This window comes from Leopardus geoffroyi, chromosome B4, assembly GCF_018350155.1.
Source record: "Leopardus geoffroyi isolate Oge1 chromosome B4, O.geoffroyi_Oge1_pat1.0, whole genome shotgun sequence".
Taxonomy (NCBI): domain Eukaryota; kingdom Metazoa; phylum Chordata; class Mammalia; order Carnivora; family Felidae; genus Leopardus; species Leopardus geoffroyi.
In genome coordinates this window covers 78,341,924-78,368,130 of record NC_059341.1, presented here as the reverse complement: position 1 = coordinate 78,368,130, position 26,207 = coordinate 78,341,924, and the positions used below count along the sequence as shown (strand labels likewise).

Here is a 26,207-nt window from a genome sequence, read left to right as displayed (position 1 = left end):
ATGTGCCAGGTAATGTTCTAATGCTTTAGGTGTATTAACATTCCAACCTCCACCACCCCCAGTAACTCCAGGAAAGAGGTACTGCCCTAGATGGAGAAATGAAACCAAGGTCGCTTGTCCAAGATCACACAGCAGGGCGGATGGCAGAGCCTGTGTTTATACTATTACATCCTTAGTCATTGACTTCATTAATATGAGAACATTTCCTGCCACAGAGAAGTGAGTCAAGATGGCTTAAGGGTGGCACTGATTAACAGGTTGAGATTCTTACCAGGTGCTAGAAGTGTGGCCGTGAAATGGCTTCATTTCAGGGATGAGAGAACAGATTTTAGAGATGTTAAGTAATTCGCCCAAAAGTCATACAGCTAACAAGCCGCGGCGCTGGGACCGTTTGTCCGTGACGCTCTTACCCTCTATACTATACAGCCTCGGAAGAATGTCAGAGGAGGAAGATCCGGATGGGGCCCCGCTTCCCTCCCTCCCCTTCCGAGCCTCCCGGCTTCCCGGCCGCGGGAAGCTCCAAGCTTTCTGGACGCGGACCTGTTTACGTAAATGATACGCAAACGCAAGTAAACGTGATTTTCCGCATTTGCTGGGAGTTCAAATTCCGTCGATCGGGGGAAAGCGGACAGATCTCAGTTATCCCAGTTCCGATCCCACGCCGTCTGGAGCCTCGGGACGAGGGAGGAAGCGGCTCCGGATGGAGAGGAAAGTGACAATCGGACGAGGAAAAGCAGCCTTTCCTCCCGGGGGAGCAGCGGCGGCCGGGCGGGCAGAGGGAACCTGCAGAGGGCGGTTTCTCTCCTCTTTTCCTGTCCCACCCAGTCGGCCGGCCCCCCCACCCCCACTCCCGGCCGGCCTCCGCAGCTAGCTCCGCGCCCCGGTCCGCGGCTTCCTCCCGCTCGGTGTCCCTTGGCGGCCCTCGGCGAATCTCCGCCGTTCCCGCCCCCCGGAGAGTTCAAAAGGACGCGCGGAGCGGCGCCGGGCCCTTTCCGCGGCAGCCCGTCCGACTGGGAAGGTGAGCACGCGGAGGAGGGCACCTGGGGAGGGCGGGAGGCCCGGCCGAACCCGGGGGCCGCGAGCACACGGCAGTCGCCTCGGCCGCGGGAGCGACGCCAGCCCAGAGCGGCCGGAGCCTCCCGTCGCGGCCGCTCGGAAACGCCCGCCCCGGACGGCCGGTCCCACGCGCCGCGGGCTGCCGCGGGAGCCGTGTGCCGGTAACGCTGGAGGGGCGGGGCCGAGGCCGAGTCGCCGGGTCCACGCCGCGCCAGCCCCGACGTCCGCGCGGGGCCAAGAGGGGCTCGGCGTTAGTGGCCGGCGGGCGGGGTGCGGCAGGGGGTGCGCGGACGGCGCAGCGTGACGGGGAAGGGACGACTGAGGGGAGCGGGCCAGGGCCCGACGGCGGCTGGTAGGGGACGGGCCCGAAGGCGACTGAGGCCCCTCACCTCCACGTTCTGGTGCCTGGCTCCCCGCCCCCAGGCCCCGGCCCTGCCCCCACGCGGGCCCGGGAGCCGGTGCGTCCTGCCCTCCCGGCCCTCTCCTGACCCCTAGTGGACGGCTGGGCGCAGCCGCCAGGCTCGCGAAGCGCAGAGCACCCGTGCCTGTGGCCGGGCGAAACTGGGTGCGCTGCTAATTTGCATACCTTCGCCTAACTTTCTCAGGCCGGGAGAGATCCCTTAGGTAAATGTGGTTCGTGGCCGAGTGAAAGGATCTCGGGGTGGCACGTTCAAAGGCAGCGTCCGCCAAGTACCAGAGATCTCGGCTCTGCTCTTGGTACCTCCAGCCCGAAGATGTGCTCAGGGAAACCCAAAGAGAAGGGTTTAGGACTAGCCCCATGAGGGAAGGGACCCACGAAAACCTGGCCCCAAAGGCTCCCCAGCGCCAGGTAAGGGCCCATCCACCTCATGCCGTCTTTGTCCCTCTTCCCACAGATCTGCTCTCTCTCCACTTGCTGCGATGACTAGCCTGCTAACCACGCCTTCTCCAGGAGGTAGGTGAAGGCCTTTCCTAATACTAATGGTAGAGACATTCGTCTACCCCCAGCCCAGGCCTGGAATTCCCTGAGGCCTCAGCCCAGATCTCCGTGCTCACCTCCAAAGGGCCTGGAAGGCCCAGAGGGCAACCAGAGTGGTTACTTTGGTGCGGTTTGAATCTGAAATCATGGGGACCTGTGCTGGTCCCCGACACTGCCACTTAAAACTTTGTGACCTTGAGTGAGTGATCTACCCTCAAAGCTCCAGTTTTCTCATCTGTAAAATGGGGGGAAATAGTGCCTATCTTGCGAGGTTATTATGAGATACCACATATAAAACACCTAGCAACAGTGTCTTATATCTAGTAAGCATTCAGTAACATTGGTAACAAACAAGTGCTTGTTAGAGACCCACATTTTCCTGGAAAGGAATTCTGTCTGTTTTTGTTTTGTTTTGTTTTTTTTTTTTTAATTTTTTTTTTTTTTTTTTTAACGTTTATTTATTTTTGGGACAGAGAGAGACAGAGCATGAACGGGGGAGGGGCAGAGAGAGAGGGAGACACAGAATCGGAAACAGGCTCCAGGCTCTGAGCCATCAGTCCAGAGCCCGACGCGGGGCTCGAACTCACGGACCGTGAGATCGTGACCTGGCTGAAGTCGGACGCTTAACCGACTGCGCCACCCAGGCGCCCCCGTTTTGTTTTTTTTAATGTTTATTTATTTTTGAGAGAGAGAGCGCGGGGGAGGAGCAGAGAGAGGGAGACAAGCAGGCTCTGCGCTGTCAGCCCAGAGTCCAGAGCCCAATGTGGGGCTTAAACTCCCAGATCGTGAGATCATGACCTGAGCCAAAGTCGGACACTTAACCAGCTGAACCACCCAGGTGCCCCTGCCTGCTTTTTAATTCCACTCCTCTGATGCTACACTCCAGGAGCAAAACCCATTGTTTCTTGCAGGCAGGGATCCACCTCTCCTCACTCTGAGAACAGATTCCCGCCTTTTGTTCCGTAACCAAGCTGAGCCAGACAAACCATCAGATAGTCACTGATTGTGTTTTCGTTGTGTACTCATTGGGGGGGGGGGGGGGACAAAACCTTGGTTGGTCTATACACCTTTGTTTTCATATACACAGCCTCATTCGTCATTAGGACCGACATTATCTACTATACTGATGACATTATCTACTATACTGATGTGGCATGTGACAACCCCAGGGAAGTCTAAGACAGTGTCCTCTGTAACTGGTGATGCGCACTATTCACAATGTTCATTGTCCAGTGAGAGATGAGGAAAGGGAGAAGTGGCTAGAAGTCCAGATTGGTCAGCAAGGGCTTCATGAGTGGGGAATGGGATGGAGTACTTACGCTTAAAGAATCGATGAGATTTGTACACAGCAAGAAGGGCGCAGTGGGTGTTCCGGATCAGGTTCGTGCCTTGTGCGAAACCACCAAGACTGCATTTGTCCTGGACGGTGTTCTGGAGGAGAGGGCAGAGGACCCCAAGAATAAACCTCCCCGAGGGAAAAGAGGTGATACTTGGGCAGCTAACTGAGGAATTAGGACCTGGGTAAATTCTTTTCTTTCCTTTTTTCAATTTGTGGTAAAATACAGATACTATAAATGTTACGATTTTAACCACGTTTTGGTAGCCCAGTGGTATTAAATACTGATAACATTCACACTGTTGTGCAATCATCGTGACGGCCCATCTCCAGAACTTTGTCATCTTCCCACACTGAAACTGTGTATTGATTAAGCAATAACCCCCCACTGCCCCGCCCTCCAGCGCCTAATGACCAGCAATATACTTTCTATCTGTAGAAATTTGACGAGGTACCTCATGTAAGTGGAATCATACAATATTTGTCCTTTTCTGTCTGGCTCTCTTAACATGTCTAGGGTTCATCCATGCTGCACCATGTGTCAGAATTTCCTTTTAAGGCTGAATAATAGCACACATACATCATTATACATATATATATGATACATCATTTTGTGTATCCATTCACCCATCAATAGATTGCTTTCACCTTTTGGCTACTGTGAATAAGGCTGCTGTGAATATGAATGACTTCTCGAGTACCTGCTTTCAGTTCTTTTGGGTACATTCCCAGTAGTGAAATTGCTGGATCATGTGGTGATTCTGTTTAATTTTTTGAGGAGCGGCCATACTGTTTACCATCGACGCACAAAGGTTCCAATTTCTCTGCATCCTTAACGGCACTCTTCTTTTCTTTCCTTCTTTTTTTTTTTTTTTTTTTTTTTGCATATCTCCTTTGCAGATATGTCGATTCAAGTCCTTGGCCAGTTTTTAATTGGCTGGTTTTGTGGTTGTCGTTGAGTTTTATATTTGTATTCTTGACCCAACGAGCGACATGAATGAAGTGGTATTCTGGGACGTATCATACAGTCCCCCATTCATGGGGTTCAAGCAAACAAAAGTTCCTTGACAGGGACAGGGAAATCACAGACAGGGGGAGGGCTTGTACTTTGAAGGATGGGATAATTGAGAGTCTTGCTTGTGGCTTCCCCGCCTCCCCACCTATGCCGCCTCACATCCCTTTTCCCTAATCTATAAAGATGTCCTAAAGGAGATCCTTTGGGAGTGTTGAAAGTGAGGACACGTTATGGCTTTCAGAGGCCCTTGGTACTTTTGCCTTTGTGAGCCCATTCCTCCATTAAAAAATATATTTACATTTATATAAAATTGTAGTTTTTAAGCTTACATAGTGGCTGTATCACAGCCAACGCTATGATGTTGAAGGTGTGACTATTGCTAATTGAAAAATTGTTTTACAACCGTGTTGGTATAAAGAAGAACATAATATTGATATAATGAAACCATTATTTTATATTTATAATTAATAATTGATATAACAATATGACAGTTTCCTTGACCTAACATTCCATTTCTTTCTTCTGATTTTAAAAGAAATTTAAATCGCTACAATTAAAATCCTCAGAAAACACTTTGATGGGCCCCTAAAGTACTGTAGACCCTAGGCATTGTGCCTGCTGTGCCCAGCACACGGGCCGCCCTATTGAAAGCAGGGTGGAGTGGAAACTGGCATTGTGGGCTGTGTCTCCCCCTGCGCCTCGCCAGGTTAAGCCCATCTCTTTTGCCACCTAATTACACAGCCACATCCTAGGTTGTCTTCACTCTGAATCAGAACCCCCACCTTTTCCATCTTGCTTATTCCTACTCACAGCCCTGTGAACAGGTTTTATTCTCATTTTGGAGAAGCAAAAACTGACATTCGGGGCAATGAAGAAATGTACAGAGATTAAATTCTCCCAAGGTCGTGTGCCTAATAAAGGCCGAGGCAGGATTTTGTGCCAGGTCTGGTTTACTCCAAAGCCTGTGTTTTTTCTGCCATCGTCCATCGCTCTCGGAGTCTCACTCCACCCCGTTGGCCCAGGCACATGAAAGAGAAGGAAGGAGAAAGGGAGCAGACTTCCAGGGCGGGTTCCCATAGAAAGGAGAACTGGGGGAGCCGCCCTTTGTTGGGCAAGTCTAGAGCAAATAAGTAGGTTGGCAGACTGAAGTGGCAAAGGATCTGATGCCTCAGTGATAAGAGATTTAGCCTGGAAACAGGGGTCACAAGGAAACCGACAGGGATCTGGGTTAACAAGAACCAAAAAAGGGTAAATAGGCAAAATAGATCTTGAAGTTCATTTGCTGTTGGTTAGGATTTGGGTGGAGCCTCAAATCTTACTGTGGTCCTGTACCCTAAGCCTCCCGCCTGAACGAAAAATGGTGTTACAGTCCTTCCGTGTCTGAGAAGGGAAGGAAGAGAGTAACATCATTATTCCTTTATTTGGACAGGGAGACAGGAGAGAAGCAGGGTAGGAACAGGAGATGATGGTGGGAAAGCTATAAACCATTTACCCCCTTTTTTTGCCAGGCTTCCTGAACTTAAGTTTACTTGGTTGTTGTTTCCTTTTTCTTTTGTTTTAATTTTTTTTTTCAATGTTTATTCATTTTTGAGACAGAGAGAGACAGAGTGCAAGCAGGGGTGGGGCAGAGAGAGAGGAAGACACAGAATCCGAAGCAGGCTCCAGGCTCCGAGCTGTCAGCACAGAGCCCTGATGCGGGGCTCGAACCCACAAACCTTGAGATCATGACCTGAGCCGAAGTCAGACGCTTAACCGCCTGAGCCACCCAGGTGCCCCTCTTGTTTATTTTTTCATTAAAAAGCTATTACATGCAAGACGCCTGGGTGGCTCAGGCGGTTAAGCGTCCACCTCTTGGTTTCAGCTCAGGTCATGATCTCAACGGTTCGTGGGATGGAGCCCCGCGTCCCGGCGACAGCACAGAGTCAGCTTGGGATTCTCTCTCTCCCTCTCTGCCCCTCCCCTGCTGGTGCTTGCTCTGTCTGTCTGTCTGTCTGTCTCTCTCCAAATAAATAAATAAACAATTTTAAAAATTATTTTTTTAAAAAAAGCTGTGCCATGCCACTTAAGGAGTAGCCTTCCAGACCTTTTCTGTGTATACGCAGACATATGTGTATGTGTGTGTGTGTGTACATTTATAGTTTCATTTTAATTTACTTTTTTTCAAACATGTAATCATATTACACATTACTGCCCTAGCAATTTGCTTCTTTCATCTAGCCGTATATCCTGTGTCAGTAATAGCAGATCTAACCACATTCCTTTTAACAACTGTATAGTGTTTCCAGAATGAATGGCCTGTAATTTATTTAATCATCCCCCTGCTGATAGACATTCAGATATGTGTCAACTCTTGCGAACAGTGCTATAGTGAACACCCTTTCTGTTCTGCAGTAAAGCTCCGGGAACCAAACCCAGTGGACATGTAAACAAAATGGTTAGCTGGGAGCAGAGCGGAGATGTTTCCAGAACCTGGAGAGCTGGTACTGTGAGGTGGAAAGAACCTTGAAATAAGGAGATAGATTTGAAGCCCAACTCAGCCAACTGCCGAGTAACTCTGGGCTGCTTGATGCAGTTTGCTGAGCTCGTACATAATGATAACACCAACCCTGCTTACATCACCACCGTGGGGTGGAGAGAAAATAATGTACGTTTTATAAAGTATAAATTGCAAATATAGACTACAGTTTTGTTTTTTTAATTTTATGTAGGCTCCATGCCCCACATGGAGCTTAAGCTCACAACCCTGAGGTTAAGGGGCACCTGGGTGGCTCAGTCGGTTAAGTGTCTGACTCTTGGACTTGGGCTCAGGTCATGATCGCGAGGTTTGTGAGTTTGAGCCCCACATCGTCTTTGGGCTCTGCAGTGATAGGCCGGAGCCTGCTTGGAATTCTCTCTCCCTCTCTCTCTGCTCCTCCCCCGCTTGCTCCCTATGTCTCTCAAAACCCTGAGATTAAGAGTCACAGACTCTACCAATTGAGCCAGCCAGGCACCCCCATAGGTTACAGTTGTGACACTTGAAGCCTGAAGACCCTAGCTCATTAGCACCTAGGATACCCCGTGACCTTTAGTGGAGTGGAGTTCAAAATTTGATTAAAAAAAAAGTAAACATTTTATTTTGGAGGAATTTAGATTTGTAGAAAAGTTGCAAAAATAATACAGAGAGTTCCCATGTACTCTTCAGCCGGTTTTCCTAATGTCAGTATCTTACACGACCATGGCACGTTGCGAAAACCAACACATTAACATCGGTATAATCCTGATAACTAAACTAGAGACTTCACTGAGATTTCACCAGTTCAGAAATTTGATTTCAAAGAAAATTCTAAAGAAACACTTTCACTTTATAAAAATTCCAAAATTGGGGCGCCTGGGTGGGTGGCTCAGTCAGTTAAGTGTCCCAACTTCGGCTCAGGTCATGATCTCAAGGTTTGTGAGTTCGAGCCCCGCCTCGGGCTCTGTGCTGACAGCTCAGAGCCTGGAGCCTGCTTCGGATTCTGTGTCTCCCTCTCTCTCTGCCCCTCCCCTGCTTGTGCTCTGTCTCTTTCAAAAATAAATAAACATTAAAAAAAAAATTTTTTTTTTTAATTCCAAAATTAAGGCTGAGAAAGTTCCTGCGGGTCAGCTAGTTCACCCACCCATTCTGTGCTAAAATTCTCTCTCCAGTACCCCATGAAGCATGTGACCTGTTTTGCTCTTCCTGCCCGGAGGGGAGACCTCTCTCTCCCATTAGTTTCCGCCAGTGGTCCTCTTGCACAGGCCATCCATCGGCATATTTGAAGATAGCATTCAAATTCTGGGCTCTCCCTAAGTGTTCTGTCTAGACTTTGTCTTACAGGCTTTCCTTATCTGATACAGTTTCCAAGCCTTTCATTATTTTGGCTGCTCACCACATAATTGTCACACCCTGATGCAGCTCTGCAGTCTAAGAGTGGCACAAAGTAGGTCCACATTGTTACCTCCATTATTAGAGACCATATTTATATTAACGGGGGCCTAAGGTGACAGCAAGTTAAAAAAAATTTTTTTTAATTTATTTTTTTTATTTATTTTTTTTATTTTTGAGAGAGAGAGAAAAAAAATACATGAACAGGGAAGGGGAAGAGAGACAGAGGGGGACAGAGGATCCAAAGTAGGCTCTTGCTGACAGCAGAGAGAGAGCCCAGCGCGGGGCTCAAACTCATGAACTGTGAGATCATGACCTGGGCTGAAGCCGGATGCTTAACCAACTGAGCCACCCAGGCGCCCCTAACATTTTTTAAGATTGTAAAAGAACAGGTGACCCTTGAACAATATGGGGATTAGGGACACCAACCTCCACACAGTCAAAAATCCATGTATAACTTTTGACTCCCCCCCCCAAACTTAATTACTAATAGCCTACTGTTGACCAAAAGCCTTACCAATAACAGTCCATTGTATATACATATAACATATGTATATATGTGTGTATATATATATATATATATATATATATATATACACACACACACACAGAACATATATTCTGTATGTTATGCATACTATACACTGTATTCTTTTTTTTTTTTTTAATTTTTTTTTCAACGTTTATTTATTTTTGGGACAGAGAGAGACAGAGCATGAACTGGGTAGGGGCAGAGAGAGAGGGAGACACAGAATCGGAAACAGGCTCCAGGCTCTGAGCCATCAGCCCAGAGCCTGACGCGGGGCTCGAACTCACGGACCGCGAGATCGTGACCTGGCTGAAGTTGGACGCTTAACCGACTGCGCCACCCAGGCGCCCCTACACTGTATTCTTACAGTAAAGTAAGCTAGACGAAAGAAAATGTTATTAGGAAAATCATGAGGAAGAGAAAATACATTTACAGTACTATATTGTATTTTGGGGGGGTAATCCTCCTGAGAAGTAGATCCACGCAGTTGAAACCTGTGTTGTTCAAGGATCAACTGTAGTTATCACCGTAAGAGATTGAGAAGATAAAGGAAAGCATGTAGAAGAAATTACAAATCATCGAAAATTCCACCACCTAGCTATCACTCTTGTTGCCATTTTGGGGTATATCCTTCTAGTACCAGTTGCTTTCCACTGATCTCACTGTAAGTCTTTATATATGCTACTGCTGAGCCATGGCGCCCCCCTTCTTTCTTTGTGAGCAGTTGGTTTGCTGAACCTAAGACCGAGGACTCTTGTTGAATTCTCATCTTGTTCAATTTGGCCCATTTCTGCAGTCAGTTGAAATCTCTCTGTTCATCAGTTTACTGGTTGCCCCTCTTGCTTGGAGACTTGCACAAATTTGTGGAACCTTCCCTGGGCCTGCAGGAGTCTGCCTTTACCCAAAGGGCACTGAGCCCTTCCACACTAAGCTCGTGTAGAAGGCACCAGTAACGCGGATCACCAAAAAAAGATCCTAAAGATCTTGCAAAGAATTTACCGTGCAGTGTCTTAGAAGGCAAGCAAAAAAGGCAGAGTTACTATCAGAAGGGAAAAATGATATTGAACTTTCTTATACCTATCTTACGACATAAGGTCTGTATTTTGAATTACAGAGGGACCTTAAATTTAGAACCGGCGTGGTTTGACATAATAGTATCAATTCAGAAAGAACCGAGGTCAGATCCCAGCGGAAGGCCCTGTGGTTACACGTGCATCACTTCGTTCCTTGATGGCCAATCACTTCTCCACGTAGGTCTTAGAGCCAGCCTGTACTGCTCCGCAGGATGTTAGAAACAGTCTTACCCATGCTCTGTGATAAGAGGCTATTTACTCCTACCACACCTTTCAACTCTCCTTAAACTCCAGTCCCCATCCTCACTCTCAATTGATGACCTTGCGTTCTATTTTCTTGAGCAAATTAAACTTCTCAGAAAGAACTGCCAGAGGCTCCCACCGCCCCCGCGCACCTGCCGCCTGCCCCCGTGCCCCTGTGCGTGTCAGTGACGCCAGATCTCTGCTCCTCCTGCAGCCAGCCAGTCTCTCTGTGCACTGGGTCCCGTCCCCGTCAAGGACGTGGTTGGAGCCACTCTCCTCCCTCACGTATCACCAGCTGTTCCCTCTCTGAGTTATTCCTATCCATAAATAAACATGCTGTCATTTCTCCCATCCTTAAAAAAATAAACAAAAACCCTGAACTCCCATCCCCCTCCCACTACAGCCCCATTGCTCTGCTCATATTTACAGGAAAAAAGTTTATCTATATTCTGCTCCCAGTTCCTCCTGTTCCCTTTTTTTTTTTTTTTTTTTTTTTTTTTTCCTTGAATCCACTGTAAACCAGGGCCTTTGACGCCGGGTTTCACCACAGCTTGTGTTGTCCGGGTCATGACAACATGTGAGCCCTGCGTGGTCAAACCCAGTAATGCTAGTACCTGATCTGTTTGGCTGTTACTCCTCAGTCTCCTTTGCTCTTTCCTTTGTGGGCTCAGCCCTCGGGCCTGCATATTGGTACCTGTTCCCTTGGTGATGTCACACCCTCTCATGGGCTTCAATATGCTGACTTTTTAAACCTCCAGTCCAGACCTCTTCCCAAAATTCCAGTCTTAACATCTGCACTTGGATGTCTAATAAGCAGTCGTGTCCAGAATTGAATTCTGATCTTCCCTTCCACATCTGTTCCTCCTGCAGGCTTCCCATCTCGGGTGACACCATGCCCTCCCTCCCTCCAGTTACTCAGTCCCAAAACCTTGCCGTCACCCTTGCCAGAATCCCACCACTTTCTCACTGGGCTGCCGCTAGACCCACTCAGTGCTTTCAAGCCAGTAGAAAAAGTCACCCCTTTTGGGTGGATGCAGCTGTGGCCTTGGGGAGGGTACAACAACCTGCTTCCACCCCTGTCCTATCTTCCCACAGCCCCTTGTCCACACGGCAGTCAAAGGGATCCTTTAAAATCAGTTTCTGTTTGGGGGCACCTGCAGGGTTGGGATTCAGTTGGTTAAGGGTCCGGCTCTTGATCTCAGCTCAAGCCTTGATCTCAGGGTTGTGGGTACAAGCCCCACATTGGGGCTCTAAAAAAAAAAAAAAATCAGCTTCTGTTTCAGTTACCCATTGCTGCATCACAAACCTCAACAACCAGTGGCTTACAATAAGAACAATTTTATTATTTCTTACAATTCTGTGGGACTGCTGGCACATTTCTGCTGGTTTCGTCTGTGCCCATTCCCGCAGCTTCAGTTGGCTGGAAGGTCTGCCAGGCTGGAAGATCCAAAACAGGCTCCCTCAGACATCTAGCAGCTGCTGCTAGCTGTCAGCGGAGCGTGGGGTGCCTCAGTTTCCCCACGTGGAGCCTCTCATCCTCCTGTGGGCTACATCGGGCTTCTTCACAACATGGTGGTCTCATTGTTTCAAAAGGTGGTCTTTGGGGACGCCTGGCTGGCTCGGTTGGTTAAGCGACAGACTTTGGCTCAGGTCATGTAATCGTGTTCATGAGCTCGGTTCATGTCATGAATTCCAGCCCCCGGGAGTCAGGCTCTCTGTTGTCAGTGCAGAACCCGCTTCAGATCCACTGTCTCCCTCTCTCTCTCAGCCCCTCCCCTTGAGCGCTCTCTCTCAAAAACGAATAAACATTAAAAAAGAAGGAGAAGGAAAAGGAAAGAAGAAGAAAGAGAAGTATGGTCTTTGGAATTTCAGCCCCACCCCACCCCGCTGCTGCGCCCAGACCCACCAAATCAGAATCTGCATTTTAACAAGATCCTCGGGAGATTCTTATGCACCACAGAGGCTGAAAAGCACTGCTTTGAGATATAAATCCAGTCCCTGCTCAAAAACCTCTAAAACGTTCTCATTTTAGTCACTGAAAAAGCCAAAATATACAGCCCCTTAAATTCCATCTCCTCTTGCTGGCACACACCCCCCCCCCCCACCATGACCTCCATGCCATGCCTTAACACATGCCAAGCGTTCTACAGCCCCAGTGCTTTCCAATATTGTGGATACCCCCACCTCACACTTGCTGTTCCCTCTGCCCAGATCTCTGCCTGGCTGCCTTCCTCGCCTTCCATAGGTCTTTACTTCAGTCACTTCATCAGGAAGACTCTCCGTCTACCCCTATCCACAGACCATGCCCCAACCCCCTTCCTGCTCTTTTTTTCTACATAGCACCAATCATCATCTAATACAGTATATCTTTAACTTACTTAGTTTATTGTCCATCTTTCCCTTCTCAGAATGTAAACTGTATAAAGAAAAGGGTTTTTTTTAACTATCGTAAAATTATACATAACATTTACAATATTGTGTATATTAAGTATATTCACATTGTTGTGCAACCATCACCACCATCCATCTCCAGAAATTTCTCGTCTTCCCAGACAGACACTCTTGTACCCATTAAACAACAACTCCCCATCCCTCCTCTGCCCAGCTCCTGACAACCACCATTCTACTTCCCGTCCCTATGAACTTGACTGTTCTAGGTACCTCCTATAAGTGGAACCCATTTTGTAACACGTGTCAGAATTTCCTGTGTCCCATTATTCAGCCCTAAAACGAAGGAAATTCCGACACATGCAACAAAATGGATGAGCCTTTGTTCCTGAGAGGTGTGCTTCCTCCTTTTAGAAGTAGATTCCCAAGAGCCTTCACTTCCAAAAGAGACCATTTTCATCAGAAGTAAAAATCTGATGTTGGGTCGGCCTTCTTCATTAATCCGTTGTCTTCATAGAGAGGTAAATTTCTTTGTACCTCCTTCATTCGTACTTCCTGCCTCACCAGATGGCTTTGCGTAAATGGAAACCGACCAAGAACGGCATCCAAGGAAGGCACTTCTGTTGAATCTTCTGTCTGTGAAGGTCTATTGCTGAAATGTACCCTTTAGTTGTAGCCAGCTTGCCTCTGATCACATCCAACAATAAAGTCAGGGAGGTTGCATATGAAGCAACGTGGCTCCCACATCACGCTGACTTCACTCCCCGCTTACCAGTTGCCCTTAAGGATGCACTCTTTGTGGCACCACAGTGTGTCGTTGATTGTGGCCAGCTGGTTCTTCCTCCGCCTTTATCCGTATCTTTTAAACCCTTGAACTTTCTGGAAAGTTTCTTGTGCTGCCTCATGGTTACCTTTCATGATCTCCTCCTCTCCTTCACTATTGGAAAAAAGAGGAAAGGAGGGTAGTAGGAAGCGTTAGTGTAAATACCTTGCTCGGGCATTGGAGTGGGTAGTCCTGGATTCAGAGCTTGGCTCCATGCACTGTTCCTTCATGTGTGACGTGACTCATGTCACTTAACTCCCCCAGGGCCTCTGGGTCCACATTAGCAAATAAAAACACCTACTTGGAAGTGATTGATGTTGTAAGGATTAATAAGCATGTATATAAAGCACCCGGCACAAAGCAGGGACTTAGGAAATAGCAACTGTCATAATCGGGATCGTTTGCAGAATTTCCCAAATAGGAATCATCTTCCGCCCCAGACTCTTTCCAGGGAGTCATATGTATCTGTCCACTGAACCCTCATTGAGATTGAGCTCCATGGTCCGGTCCCTGGTTGACCTCATCACTGTCACCTTTCCCAGCATCTATGACTCTGCCTCAGGTACCCAGTAGGTGCAAAGTAAATTGCTGTTGGTGGATTGAACGGAATCCTCTTAATTTTTATACTTAAGATTCTGTACATAAACTGTTCTTCTCAGGGCTTTTTGTATGTCTTATGTTTTCTCATGTTTAGGAAAGGCAAAACTGGGATGCTTGGGTGGCTCAGTCAGTTAGGGGTCCAACTCGATCTCAGCTCAGGCCTTGATCTCAGGGTCATGGGTTCAAGCCCCACATTGGGCTCCACGCTGGGTGTGAAGCCTACTTACAAGAAAGAGAAAGAGAGCGAGAGAGAAGAAGGAAGGAAGGAAGGAAGGAGAAAGAAAGAAAGAAAGAAAGAAAAAGAAAAATAGTCAAAACTAAGAGCATCTGTACAGAATTCTAGAAGGTGGAGTGCAAAGGAGTGCAGCCAGCCCTGGGACGTTTGGGGGAGGAAAGTGTACGTGTTAAGAGGCAGCATGGGCGCCTGGGTGGCGCAGTCGGTTAAGCGTCCGACTTCAGCCAGGTCACGATCTCACGGTCCGTGAGTTCGAGCCCCGCGTCGGGCTCTGGGCTGATGGCTCAGAGCCTGGAGCCTGTTTCTGATTCTGTGTCTCCCTCTCTCTCTGCCCCTCCCCCGTTCATGCTCTGTCTCTCTCTGTCCCAAAAATAAATAAAAAAAACGTTGAAAAAAAAAATTAAAAAAAAAAAAAAAAAAAAAAAGAGGCAGCAGTCAGAGTCTGACCAGGAGGGTAAGTTCAGGGCATCTATCAGAAATGACATCCCATCGCTTTTGCTGTATTATGTTTGTTAGAAGTCGCTGGGTCCAGCCCACGCACAGGGAGAGGGGCTTACACAAAGGTGTAAATACCAGGTGGCAAGGATCATCTGGAGCCATCTCACCACCATGCTCCCATTTTGGAAATCAAGAAACTGAAGCTCAGAGAGATTTAGTAACTTCCTTAAGGGTCACCTAGTAATTTGTCGGTGCAGGGTTCCAACCGAGAGCAGCTTTTAATCACTGAGCACATAAACAAAGTCACCTTAAATAATATATTGAGTAGTAAGCACTCTGTGACGCGTCCAAGCTCTTTCAGGCTTCACCCTCGTCCTGCAAAGTTGGTTAATGTCACCCCCCATCAGCAACACTAGAGCACTTGAGTGAATGGGAGGGATGTAACCATTTGCCCAAGGCCATGGAGTGGCTGAGCTATCCATTCCTGAAGAAAGAGTGGAGAATAGTGGAGAAGGGTTTGGCCTGGCGTGGGGAGGGCGGGTGCTGTAGGCGGCTCACCTCTGCTTTGTTGCAAGACCAGGTTCATCAGGCCTCTTCTTGGCCTGTGTAAAAAAAAGACCCCTCACCACCATTGGCCCCTTTCAACACTGCTCCCAGGCTCCCAGGCCCACCACTGGTGACTTCATTTCACTTGCCCTGAATGGAAACCTGCAGGTGTCAGGCATTAGACAGGAGTCACGCTCTTGCCCTGTGGTCCAGCCGCACCGGCTCTTGTCTCAGAGCTTTGACCCAGGCTCTTTTCTCTGCCTAGAATGTGCCCCACCTCTTGTCCCTCTTCCCCTGTAAACACCTACCCCTGCTTCGACTCCCACCTCAAATCTTACTTCCTGTGGAGGCTGCGCCTGCTGGAAGACTAGATCAAGCCCAAGTCACATGCTTTCCCGAGTGCCCGGCGATTTCCTTTGTTTCATGTATCGCGGTCATTAACTGTGAACCGTGGCATGGTGGAGGGTAGGCTCCGGGAAGGGACACCATTTTGCTCACCATTACATCTCCAGTGTGCCTGGCACAGTACCTGGCAAAGGGTAGGCAGTTAATGAGTGCTGCTATTATTTATTGAATGACTATTGAATAATGCCCCCTGTTTTCCCCGGGATACCTCTGTCCTGCAGTTAACTGAACCTGATGCCTCTTCAAATCCCTACATGAAAATGCTAACTGGGGCGAGAACTAAACGGGCTCCATCTCCCTGACTGCCTGCATAAACACTTAAAAGGGACTTCTGGAGACCTGTAGTTCTGAGTGTTCCCACCCTAGGTAATGACCTTAGTGGCGCGACTTTCAGGCTCTAAAGGACGGATAGAACAATAGCAGGAGGAGGTAGGAGATGTATTTTAGGGTAGGAGAGGCCTTGTTTCGGAACCTTTTAAATTACAGGGCCTACTCTGGAAGTGTGGGAAAGGGTTTTAATAAGAGAGGAGCATTCGTTTCATTATTTTAAAATAATGTTTACAAAGAGTTTGTAAGACCATGTATTAACACTCATTTATTTTTGAGAGAGACAGACAGACAGACAGAGCACAAGTGTGGGAGGGGCAGAGAGTGAGGGAGACACAGAATCCGAAGCAGGCTCCAGGCTCCCAGCTGTCAGCACAGAGCCCGATGCGGGGCTCGAACTCACGAACTGTGAGATCATGACCTGAGCCAAAGTTGAACCCTTAACTAAGCCACGTGCCCTACAATAGCTTACCTTTATTGAGTTACTTACTACCTGTCACAACAAGCCTATAAAGTAGGTACTTTTATCTCCATTTTGCAGGTGAGGAAGCTGACACATGCGGGGGTGGGGGGGGGGGGTAGGTAATTTTCTGAAGGTAACAGCCAGTAAAGGACAGAGCTCAGATTCGAACCTCATCATTTAGGCTCTAGAGCCCATACTCTTAACCACTATATTAGGCAGAGAGAAACCCATCAACTTGTTCATGGTCTTTGGACGGTAGTTTATTTTCTCTTCTATTCTCCAGGTTTTTCTATACGGATTTACTACAGGAGTTGAATGATAACTTCTTTATTAGGGAAGAGGTGGGTGGTAAAATTTGAAGGACGGATGTATGTTTTAGGACAGAAGAATTCACCCCATTTCCCTTTTCACTTTTCTAAATTTTCCAGAAGAGCCGATGACCACCCCAATCCTGCAGGCCACTGAAGCCCTGTCCCCCAAAGCCGAGGCCAGCACAGCACTCATAGCAGGTAACAAACGCCCTGAGCCAAATCCGAGAGACCTCTTGAATTCCACGGCTATCTCACTCCACAGATGGGGAACCCAGTGGCTGAACTAGGATTTTCCCTATGCAGGAAAGCACCACAGATTGGAGACCAAATCCAGTAATGGGCTCGTTTGGGCACATAGGTTATCTTACACACGCACACACGCAAGGCTGTAAAAGACTCTGAGAGGCTCTGTGCCAGAGACACTAACGGTAAATGTGGGAGCGGCCACAAACAGATGTGAGCGCGTATGGGCGCTACACTCCACTATGCGGGGAGAGATGAGGATGTGTGTGGTTTGTCAAGTGGGTGAGGAAGAGGATGGGAGGGATCAGAGAAATCCCTGCAGGAGGCTGTGGGTTTTAAAATGCCTTCCTCTTGGGATAAGGTAGTTCCTGTTTCCCTCCTTCCTGTTTCTATCCTAATCATCAGGAACCGGTTGAGAGGGAGTTGTTTTGTCAGAAATCAAAAGCCTTGTGTCCTTAGCTTAAGTACCAAGGTACTCCGGGGGTCATGCACCATGGAAGTTGGACTTGGGGAATATGGATTTGCAAGTGGCCACCGGTTAATTAGAACCCTGGTTCTTAGAAATAGTGACGGTGCTTATAAATAGTGAGGGAATCGCCGAATTCAGGGGGCCCCATGAATTGCTGAGACATCCTCAGTCCTGAAACATGTCTGCATTTTCCCTCTCCTTTCCAAGTTGTTATCACCGTGGTCTTCCTCACCCTGCTCTCGGTCGTGATCTTGATCTTCTTTTACCTGTACAAGAACAAAGGCAGCTACGTCACCTACGAACCTGCAGAAGGCGAGCCCAGCGCCATCCTCCAAATGGAGAGTGACTCAGCCAAGGGCAGGGAGAAGGAGGAATATTTCATCTAATGACTCCCGCGCCCCAAGGAGCTTATCCAGGCTCCGGTGTTAACACACTATTTAATTTATTAGGCGCAAGTTTTATCTGAAACCAGTGAGAAGCACTGATCGATATAGGCAAACCTGAGCTCTTTCTAGGACACAGGCCCAAATGAATGCCAGCGTCACTGACACCAGGGACACAGAGGAAACTGCTCATGCTGTCGTTAGCCAGGCCTTTCTAATATGGCGGGTTTCTGTGGCTGCCCGAGAAGGTGGTGCTGTACCAGACAACATGAGTATGTGCCCAATCATCTTCAGTGTTTTCAAGGTCGAAGGGAAGGACAGTTAAGAGTCGCTGGCTGCTCCCCTATCCCTTACCTGGTCAACTAGTTGACAGCCTGAGCAGAGATAGTGTCTAGTCATACTAGTTCTTGCCAGGTGCTGGATACCACAGTAAAAGGCCAGACCAGGAGGGACAGACTATGGAGACCTCACCTCCTGATGAATGTGCTCCATCTCCTGAGCCTTCTTCCTTTCCATATTCCCCAACAACCTTACACTGATGCTACTGTTTTTTCCACAATTAAAAATGTTTATTGATAATAGAAATCCGATTCTCGTGTGCAAGAAATAACTACCTTTATATTTTGACTTATCCAGACTTAAATTTTTTTAATGTTTATTTATTTTTGAGGGGGGGTGGGCAGAGAGAAAGGGAGACGGGGGATCCGAAGATACAGGGCTTACTTAATTAAACCCATGAACTGCGAGATTGTGACCTGAGCCGAAGTCTGACGCTTAACCCAGCCACCCAGGTACCCCCAGGCTTTTTTTTTTTTTTTTTTTTTTGCTTATTTAACTCTTTTGCATATGTTCTCTCCCAAGCAGTAAGAACCCCAGGGAAGTTTCAGAAGTTCAAAAATGGTGGTGGGAAGCTTGTCCCAGAGGAGTGTCATTAGAAACATCCCTGGGGTGATGAGTTGGTTTACCTTCCATCCTGGCAAGGGCCAGAATTTCTCAGACCCATTCTATGTATACAGAGAGGGCACCAGGAACTACCCCCCTACCACTTTACCCACCAATGTCCTTTGAATCAAGCCCAGAGAAGCTTCTTGGATCTTAGTCCCCAAAATTAGAGGTGTTTAAAAGATAGTGTTTCAGTAGGAATCCTGGCTCCCCAGGTACTGTTTAGTTGGAATTAAGCTAAATCTCCTTTGAAGTCTATAAATTGTATTGCTTCCATCATCCAAACTCTGTTCCTCCCACGGTTAAGACCCAGGAGTTGAGGAATCAGTCTTGATAATCTGCTTTCAGTATTTCTCCACACAGAACTTTGGTGAAATTGAAAGGTCACCTCGAACTTAACAAAAACTGTTATACGAAAACATTTTTCTCAGGGGCGCCTGGGTGGCTCAGGCATTAAGCATCTGCCTTTGGCTCAGGTCATGATCTCATAGTTCATGAGTTCGAGTTCTACATCAGGTGAGCTCAAGCCCGTTTTGAAAGCGAGCAAGAAGGGGAGGAACAGAGAGAGGGAGTGAGGAGAGAGAATCCCAAGCGGGCCTCTCGCTGTCAGCGAGGCTCCTGACTTGGGGCTCAGTCTCCAGAACCATGAGATCATGACCTGAACCAAAACCAAGAGTGGGATGCTTAACTGACTAAGCCACCCAGGCGCCCCCTTAAGTTTATGTTCTGAATACCTCTGGCATAACAGGCTTCTAAAAATCTGAAAGAGCTTAGGAAATAAAGAAAAGGAAAACATCTAGAATGGGACTCATGAAAATGGTCAAATCTTGGCCTTCCACTCCTGCATTTATTTCAAAGGCTTCGTTAAAAAACAAAACAAAACAAAACCCAACAGAATGACAACAGTACCTATTTGAATTTTAGGTGGGATATAAGATATATAGAGGAGAAACCTAAAAACAAGCTGAGTAAAGAATCCTTGAAGTGAGGTGTAATGCAACTTCATCACTTTATTCAAATCTTCAAAATAGTCTTTATTCTACATTTTTAGTATAAAAAATCCACAAGTTAAGTGCACCACAGTGTAGAGAGAGACATACAACGCTGAACTTCCATAACAGTCAATGGTACAGTCAAACATCACATGTACAGAACACAAAATTTAGATGAACTGAAATTATAAGATAAAATAAAATCCAATTTCAGAAAACAAAAATCAAAATATTAAGGATCCCTGAAATATTCTTAACCCTAATGAGATTTCACTGGACTCAAGTCATTTTGTAGTGAGGGATTCCTAATATGACCCCATTAGCCCAGCTTAGGAGTTCTTGGGAGCCGTGCGTGAGTGCCTACATCAGATACTCTGACGATAAATGGTGATCAATTTTTGGATGGGAAAACGTCCCCTAATTTGGCTCTAACGTCATCAGGCTTTTGAAATGCATCCCCCTCCCTGCCCCGACATTTTAAACAAACTTGTTTACAGTACAGTTTGCATTGATACCCTTTGTTCAAATACAGCTCTCAGGTTTTCTGGCACCGAAGCAAACTTGGGTTTAGTTCACGGATGAAGAGACAGCCTACGAGGAAGGTCCGAGAGGCACCCTCCACTTTTGCCTGAGGAGATGCAAAAAACAGAAGTGATGGGGTCCGTGCTTGGGGCACAGAAGGGGTTTCAGAGGATCCTGGTGAAAGACTAGTTAAAAGATGGCAAGTGGGGAGAAGTGCAAGGAGAGAAGGAAGTTAGTCTGACTGGCTTTCTGTCCTGCACCATTGATTCAATGGAGATTGGCGGGAAGGAACTGGAAAACTAGGGTTGAGGGTGGGACGTGGGGCAAAGGATGGAAAGGGAAAGGCAGACAACTAATGCGTTTCATTTATAACAAGTAATAGAAATCAAAGACTTAAAGGAGATTAAAGACCAATCAGAATAATTTGGCAACTTTAATTCTTAGGAAGATCAAAGTTCCCTCCAAACCTAATTTGATGTTTTATTACTAAGAGCAAAGACCAGTATGGTACAGTATTACTCCAGAGGAATTCAAGGAAGATCCTTAGGGCTGCTTCACCCACATTCATTTTATGAATGGATGCCTCCCCTACCTCAAAATGCTTTAAGGAGGTACTGCTACCATTACATGGTTCCTTATTAAGTTTGAAAAGTGCCTGAAAGTTTGGGCACCAGAAAGACACCCCAACAACATGTGTCTAAACTGCAACTTCAGGTTAATATGACTAAAGCAGTTACATTGTGAGAAGTGCTGAAGGTATGTGATGTCTTTCTCGGCACAGAGGTGGCCTTGGTTCTTCACCAGATGGTGTAGCCACCATCTGAGCCACCCATGAAGAAGTTTCCCTTCCGCTGAGTTACGAGGACATTGGCTCCCTGCATGACTGCAAGCTGAGCAGCATTGGGAGGGCATCCAGGGGGTGGAGGCTGAAAGGAAAACACAAAGGTTGACTGGGCATAGGGCAGCTGAGACGAGGGAAGTGGGCACAGGTGAAAACGGGATCCGTTAAGAAGACGGCAGTATGCTGACCAATCACATCTTAGAGCTAGTTCTGCCACCAATTTGGATTGTAAAGCAGGTCTGGATTTTCTGTGAACCCAAAGATGCAAACAGGAAAGAGCCTACCACTCATCCAAAGGCATTCCCACCTCATTTCCAGTATATGATTTTGAGTGGCTGGCCCTAGCAAGAGCCATTTGGGCTCTAATTCTTATGCAAGGGGGAGTGAAGCAGGAAACATAACGAAAATCTCTAGTATCTTTCCAAATGCTACTTAATAAGGATTATGGCAAATTTGAAGTAAATGCTTATGGAAGGAATAAGGAGTATTACTAGCCCGGTACCAGAATGGAGCAGAAAGAGCAGCAGACAGCACTCCTAAGACAGGAAAACAAAGGAATCTGGTTAACTGAGACCCCAGGGAATGTGCCCGATGCTACTGACTTGCCACAGTTCTCCTGCCCCCTCACACCTGACTCCTGGATATCAGTGCTCACACCAATACCACAGCTACTGCCCAGGCGTGGTGAAAAGGATGAATATGGATCTTTTCAGAAAGTTAAAAGACACAAGAGCTGAGTTTTTCTGATAAGGTCATACTCACAGGAATGTTGCCAGCAGCAGCCCCAGCTCCAAATCTGGCACCTGCATCGTACCCTCCTTCCACCAGCACTGCTGAACCAGGTGGATAGATGGGACCAACCGGATAATAAGCCATAGGGATTGTGGAACCTAAAGGTCCAACAGCCACAGATTGGGCCATGGGAAGATACAGGGAGGCTCCAGGAAACGCAGCCGACATGGTGGGGACTGTGGCAGCCCCTGGGTGCACAAAGCTCGGACGATAGAGCTACAAGAGGCAGAAGAGAAGGCCACATGTTACTTCATGACATTCCAATTTTAGAGCTCTTAATTCTCCTTAGGTAGATTACACTCTAAGTTACACAGGCTGCCTTTCCATTGCCACTCAATATTCTCCTGGATCGCTTCCTGCCATAGCTAATGTTAGACTCAAGGAACACACACTTCTTAACCTCAGCCTGTGCCAAAAGATATAATCAGATAATGCATTCTCAACCCCAAAAGAAACTGCTGAAGTGTACAGGGTTTCAGATTATTCATGGCAGCACTCTCTCCTGTTTGTGGAGAGTAAATACATATGTGAAGTCAGGCTTAGCTCAGGGCTGAAAATGTGATCCGAAGAGTATTCAGTTCAAGTCGAGTAAACTGGGAGCACCTCTGAGTAGGCAGGTGGGGCATCAGTATAGGGTGGAGCCTGAGGAAGATGCAAGGTCTGAGGGTACACTGGATTCCCAGGAGGCTGCACAGGGTAGGTTGGCTGTGTCGGATATTGACCTGGAAGACAAGGGGTGGGGGAAAATGCATGTTGCCTATCACACAGAACCACCAAAATGGGGCAGAGCATACTGGGTAGCTAACCTAGCAGCAACAAGCAGGAGATGTGGGAACAGACTGCTCTGGAGGGCCTGATTTCTGGAACCAGGAAAATAAGCATTCTCTTTGCACCCTCTTCCCGGCCTATACCTGAAGATGCTGGATTCTAAATCGACAGGAAGGCGCTCTTCCCGTTAGCATACACTGGTGTAAGGGAAAGTCTAGCTGGGCCCAAGTTTCTTTCACAATGCAGGGCAGGTCTGGGCACCCGTGCCTGCCAATGTACCAACGGTCTATCCTGCCTCTGCTCTAGGTGGTCTTCATAGGCCTGGTTGTAACTGGCCAAGACCTCGTTGAGTCACAGTGGCTACGATTATTTACCCCATCGATTTCCTACTCAAGGTCGACTTCCAAATAAAGTGAGTGGTGGAAGTGAACCTTCAGACCCGAGAGAAGGTAAATGTCCTGAGGAACAACAAAGGATCGTATTCTGATAAACACTAGGGCAATCACAGGAGCCGGGAGAAGTCCAGGCCTCCATCAGAGGGGAAGGCGAAAGAGACCTTTCTGGCCCCCTGGCCCGCCCACCAGCGCCGGCACCTCACTAGTTAAGCCCGGGCGCCAGCCTCTGGTTCCGGAGCGCGGCGCCCCGCCTCCGCTGGCTCTCCATTGGCCTGCCCAAATCCCTGCTCTAGCTCCCCATTTGCTCCTGCACATGCCTATCATGACAAGCCTTTCCCCCCACCCCCCACCCCTCCACCCGAGCCCGCAGCTCCAAACTGCGCCACAGAGTTTAAGGGGGAAAGGGCCGGGAAGGAGCGAGCAGCCGTAGTTCGGGGATGACGAAGGCTTCTGGCGCAGCCCCCGGAACTGCAGCCGGCCCAGGAGCGAGGCTCAGCTCGCCCCAAGCTTGGCGTTTGGCGACCCTGGGGTCCGGGCCCGCTCGCTCCAGGCTAGCGCTGTTCCCCGCGACGGCCCCAGCCGCCCCCTGTCCTTGCCTTTGCTGTTCATGGTGGCTGCTGGTCCGGTTCGGCTCGGCGTCGCGGACGGTTATTTTTTTCGTCCTCTTCCTGTTCGTAGTCACTTCCGTGTCACGTGACGACTCGTCCGCCTAGCGTCACCCGACGCCTGAGTGCCGCTGCTACCGGAAACTCCGCCCCTTTGCCCGGCCTCCAGTAGCTAGAGGGAGGGCTCGCGTGGTCCCGCCCGTCGCGCGCGTTGGCTCCGCCCCTTGTGTCTTGTCTTCCAACCCCCACCCGCGTCCCAAGACGCGAAGAAAACCAAATACAGGTATTGTCTCAAAACAGGATTTTTTTTTTTTTCTCTTTTGGGCGCTCGGAGGCAGGACCATGAAACTGTTCCCCGGAACTTTTTTCCACCTACGCGCAGCAACTCAAGGTCACCTCACCTTAACAGCCTTTCCACAAAGGGCGTAGATTGCTACTTACTTCTCTACCGGCCTGAAATGTGCTCCCCAAACCTTGGCCTATCGCGCAGTTTCCCTCTTAGGAAACCCAGCTTAAGCTTCGGCTGGGTCAAGATGTATTTTGCCAGTCCAGCTGTCATCTAGCCTTTTCTGTGGTAGACTCTCAGTCCAGTCTTCGCTGCCTTGTCTGTTCCACCGACAGGCTGTCAGTATTTACTTCTGTGTCCTTTCTTTGTTACTAAAAGGCAGGGCATGCAGGCTCTGCCGTGCGTCCCCCACAGCAGCTAGCACTAAAACTGGCACGCCTGCGGTCCCCAAGGAGTGCTTGTGGCCCTGCCCTTAACTTCGGCACTTATTACAGGTGACCTGTATGGTGCTTTGTCTGTATTTTCTCCATATCTGTGTTTGGCCTCTAACCTCATTTTCCTGGTGAGCAAAGATGCCATCCTTCAGGACAGCAATTAAGGTTTTCCTTCCATCTTTCATTTTAAAATATGCCAACAATGTGGAAGTACAGAGATGGAACTGAGCAAGACATTTTTAATGTTCAGATTAAGCCTAGTATCGAAAAGCCTATATTTACCTTTTCCTGTATGTCTGCCTCTAATCTTGAAGGCAGCGTGGTGTTAGACATTCACTCCTTCAGCCTCTTTGTGAAACGCTTAACAAATGCCAGGCACTGTTCTAAAACAAAACAAGGCCCTTGCACTCTTGAAGCTCACCTTCCTATGCAGGGGCTTGCAAAATTTTTGGCCACAAATCCACAATAACATGCTTTAAATCATGACTCAGCACACACACATGTTTACAACAAAATTTTTTGACCTCGTACTTATCCTTGTATGTACAACTGCACTGTAGTATTTTATATTCTATTTTTTTCAAATCTGGTCGCAATTTCCCATCCCATTAACAAGTCAGGACCCACAGTTTGAAAAACACCTTTTTTAGTAGACTTTTATCTCCAGAGCCTTGCACCTTTTTCTAGGCTGAAGTTTGCGATCCGTAATTGGGAAGTCAAGGAGTGAATAAATCCTTGAAGGTCAGATCACACCTTCCCTGTGCCCTAACTTTTCCAAATCAGATCCTAACTTGATTCCACCCCAGAGCCTGAAACTGGAGAAGTCACTAATCTATCCCAGCCCCTACCCATGCTCAAGGTGTCAGAAAATACAGAACTGAACCTAGGAAAGGGAACTTCCCTTATTTCTCTCTGTGGGCTCTCAGAGACCCTAAAAGTGTGTTGACTGTAGCAGTCTGTCAATGAGAGTATAAGAGGTGGTCCCTAAATCAAGACACTAGTTCTGTTCTCACTGTCACCCGCTGACTTTGGTCCTCTTCTACTCAGCTCCCACTTATTCTCCACGACTTACTTATTTTTAATTTTTTTAAAGTTTATTTATTTTGAGAAAGAGATAGCGTGAGTGGGGGGAGGGGCAGAAAAAGAGGAAGAGAGACAGAATCCCAAGCAGGCTCCACGCTGCCAGCCCGGAGCCTGACGCGGGCCTCGAACTCTTGAAACCCGAGATCGTGACCTGAGCCGAGACCAAGAGATGGACACTTAACCAACTGAGCCATCCAGGCGCCCTTCCCTACTATTTCTTAATCAGATCCTGCACCGGTGACCTTACAGGTGTAATCCATTGAAGGCCTTTAGCAGACTGAAGAAAGCTGCAGGGCAGGAAACAGTATCTCAGGTTAAGTAGTTGAACTAAGTTACACAGCTGCAAAGCCAGTAGTCCTACTCAGGTTTGTGTGACCGTCCAACGTCGTTTTTAATTTATTTACACTGTTTAATCTGTTGACATTGTTTTAAATTCCATCGCCTCCCAAGAGTCTCAGTTTTATCATCTGCCAAAAAGGTCACACAATCCTTGGGTCACCTCCAGCTCTAGACTGTTTTAGGGAAGGACGTGAACAAAGGGAAGCCTGAGAAGACAGAGGGGAAGTGGGCAGAACTGATAATCAGGTTGTACATTTTGGTCAGGCCCTACCAGTGTTAAAAACTCAAACACTGGGGCGCCTGGGTGGCCCAGTCAGGTAAGCATCCGACTCTTGATCTCAGCTCAGGCTCAGTCTCAGGGTCATGAGTTCAAGCCCCATGTTGGGCTCTGTGCTGGGCATGAAGCCTACTTTAAAAAACAAAAACAAAAACAAAAAAACACAGGGAAGCCTGGCTGGCTCAGTCAGTTGAGCATCCGACTTTG

At 47.9% G+C, this 26,207-nt stretch overlaps 2 protein-coding genes and 1 long non-coding RNA gene across 4 annotated transcripts; 2 read left to right on the top strand and 1 right to left on the bottom strand.

The window, feature by feature from the left end:
* On the top strand, positions 1-18,314 carry LOC123591826 (small cell adhesion glycoprotein). Its single transcript, XM_045466478.1, has 5 exons — positions 1-9; positions 826-1,217; positions 1,932-1,990; positions 16,747-16,827; positions 17,549-18,314. Exons 1-5 carry the CDS (start codon positions 1-3, stop codon positions 17,725-17,727), a joined length of 720 nt encoding a protein of 239 aa, XP_045322434.1. The 3' UTR covers positions 17,728-18,314.
* Positions 18,315-19,651: 1,337 nt separating this feature from the next.
* DAZAP2 (DAZ associated protein 2) lies at positions 19,652-23,708 on the bottom strand. 2 transcript variants are annotated; one of them, XM_045465698.1, is made up of 4 exons: positions 23,573-23,708; positions 22,417-22,535; positions 21,861-22,029; positions 19,652-21,106 (listed from the first exon to the last, which is right to left on the bottom strand). In XM_045465698.1, the coding sequence occupies exons 1-4, from the start codon at positions 23,583-23,585 to the stop codon at positions 20,784-20,786; spliced, it is 624 nt and encodes a 207-aa protein (XP_045321654.1). In that variant the 5' UTR covers positions 23,586-23,708; the 3' UTR covers positions 19,652-20,783. The 2 variants fall into 2 exon arrangements, with proteins under 2 accessions (XP_045321654.1, XP_045321653.1); XM_045465697.1 differs by having other exon boundaries at positions 21,784-22,029; positions 23,573-23,681.
* On the top strand, positions 22,532-25,339 carry LOC123591412. The gene is made up of 2 exons (XR_006709307.1): positions 22,532-23,030; positions 23,655-25,339. It is a non-coding gene; the product is annotated as an uncharacterized LOC123591412 (long non-coding RNA).
* Positions 25,340-26,207: the final 868 nt, after the last annotated feature.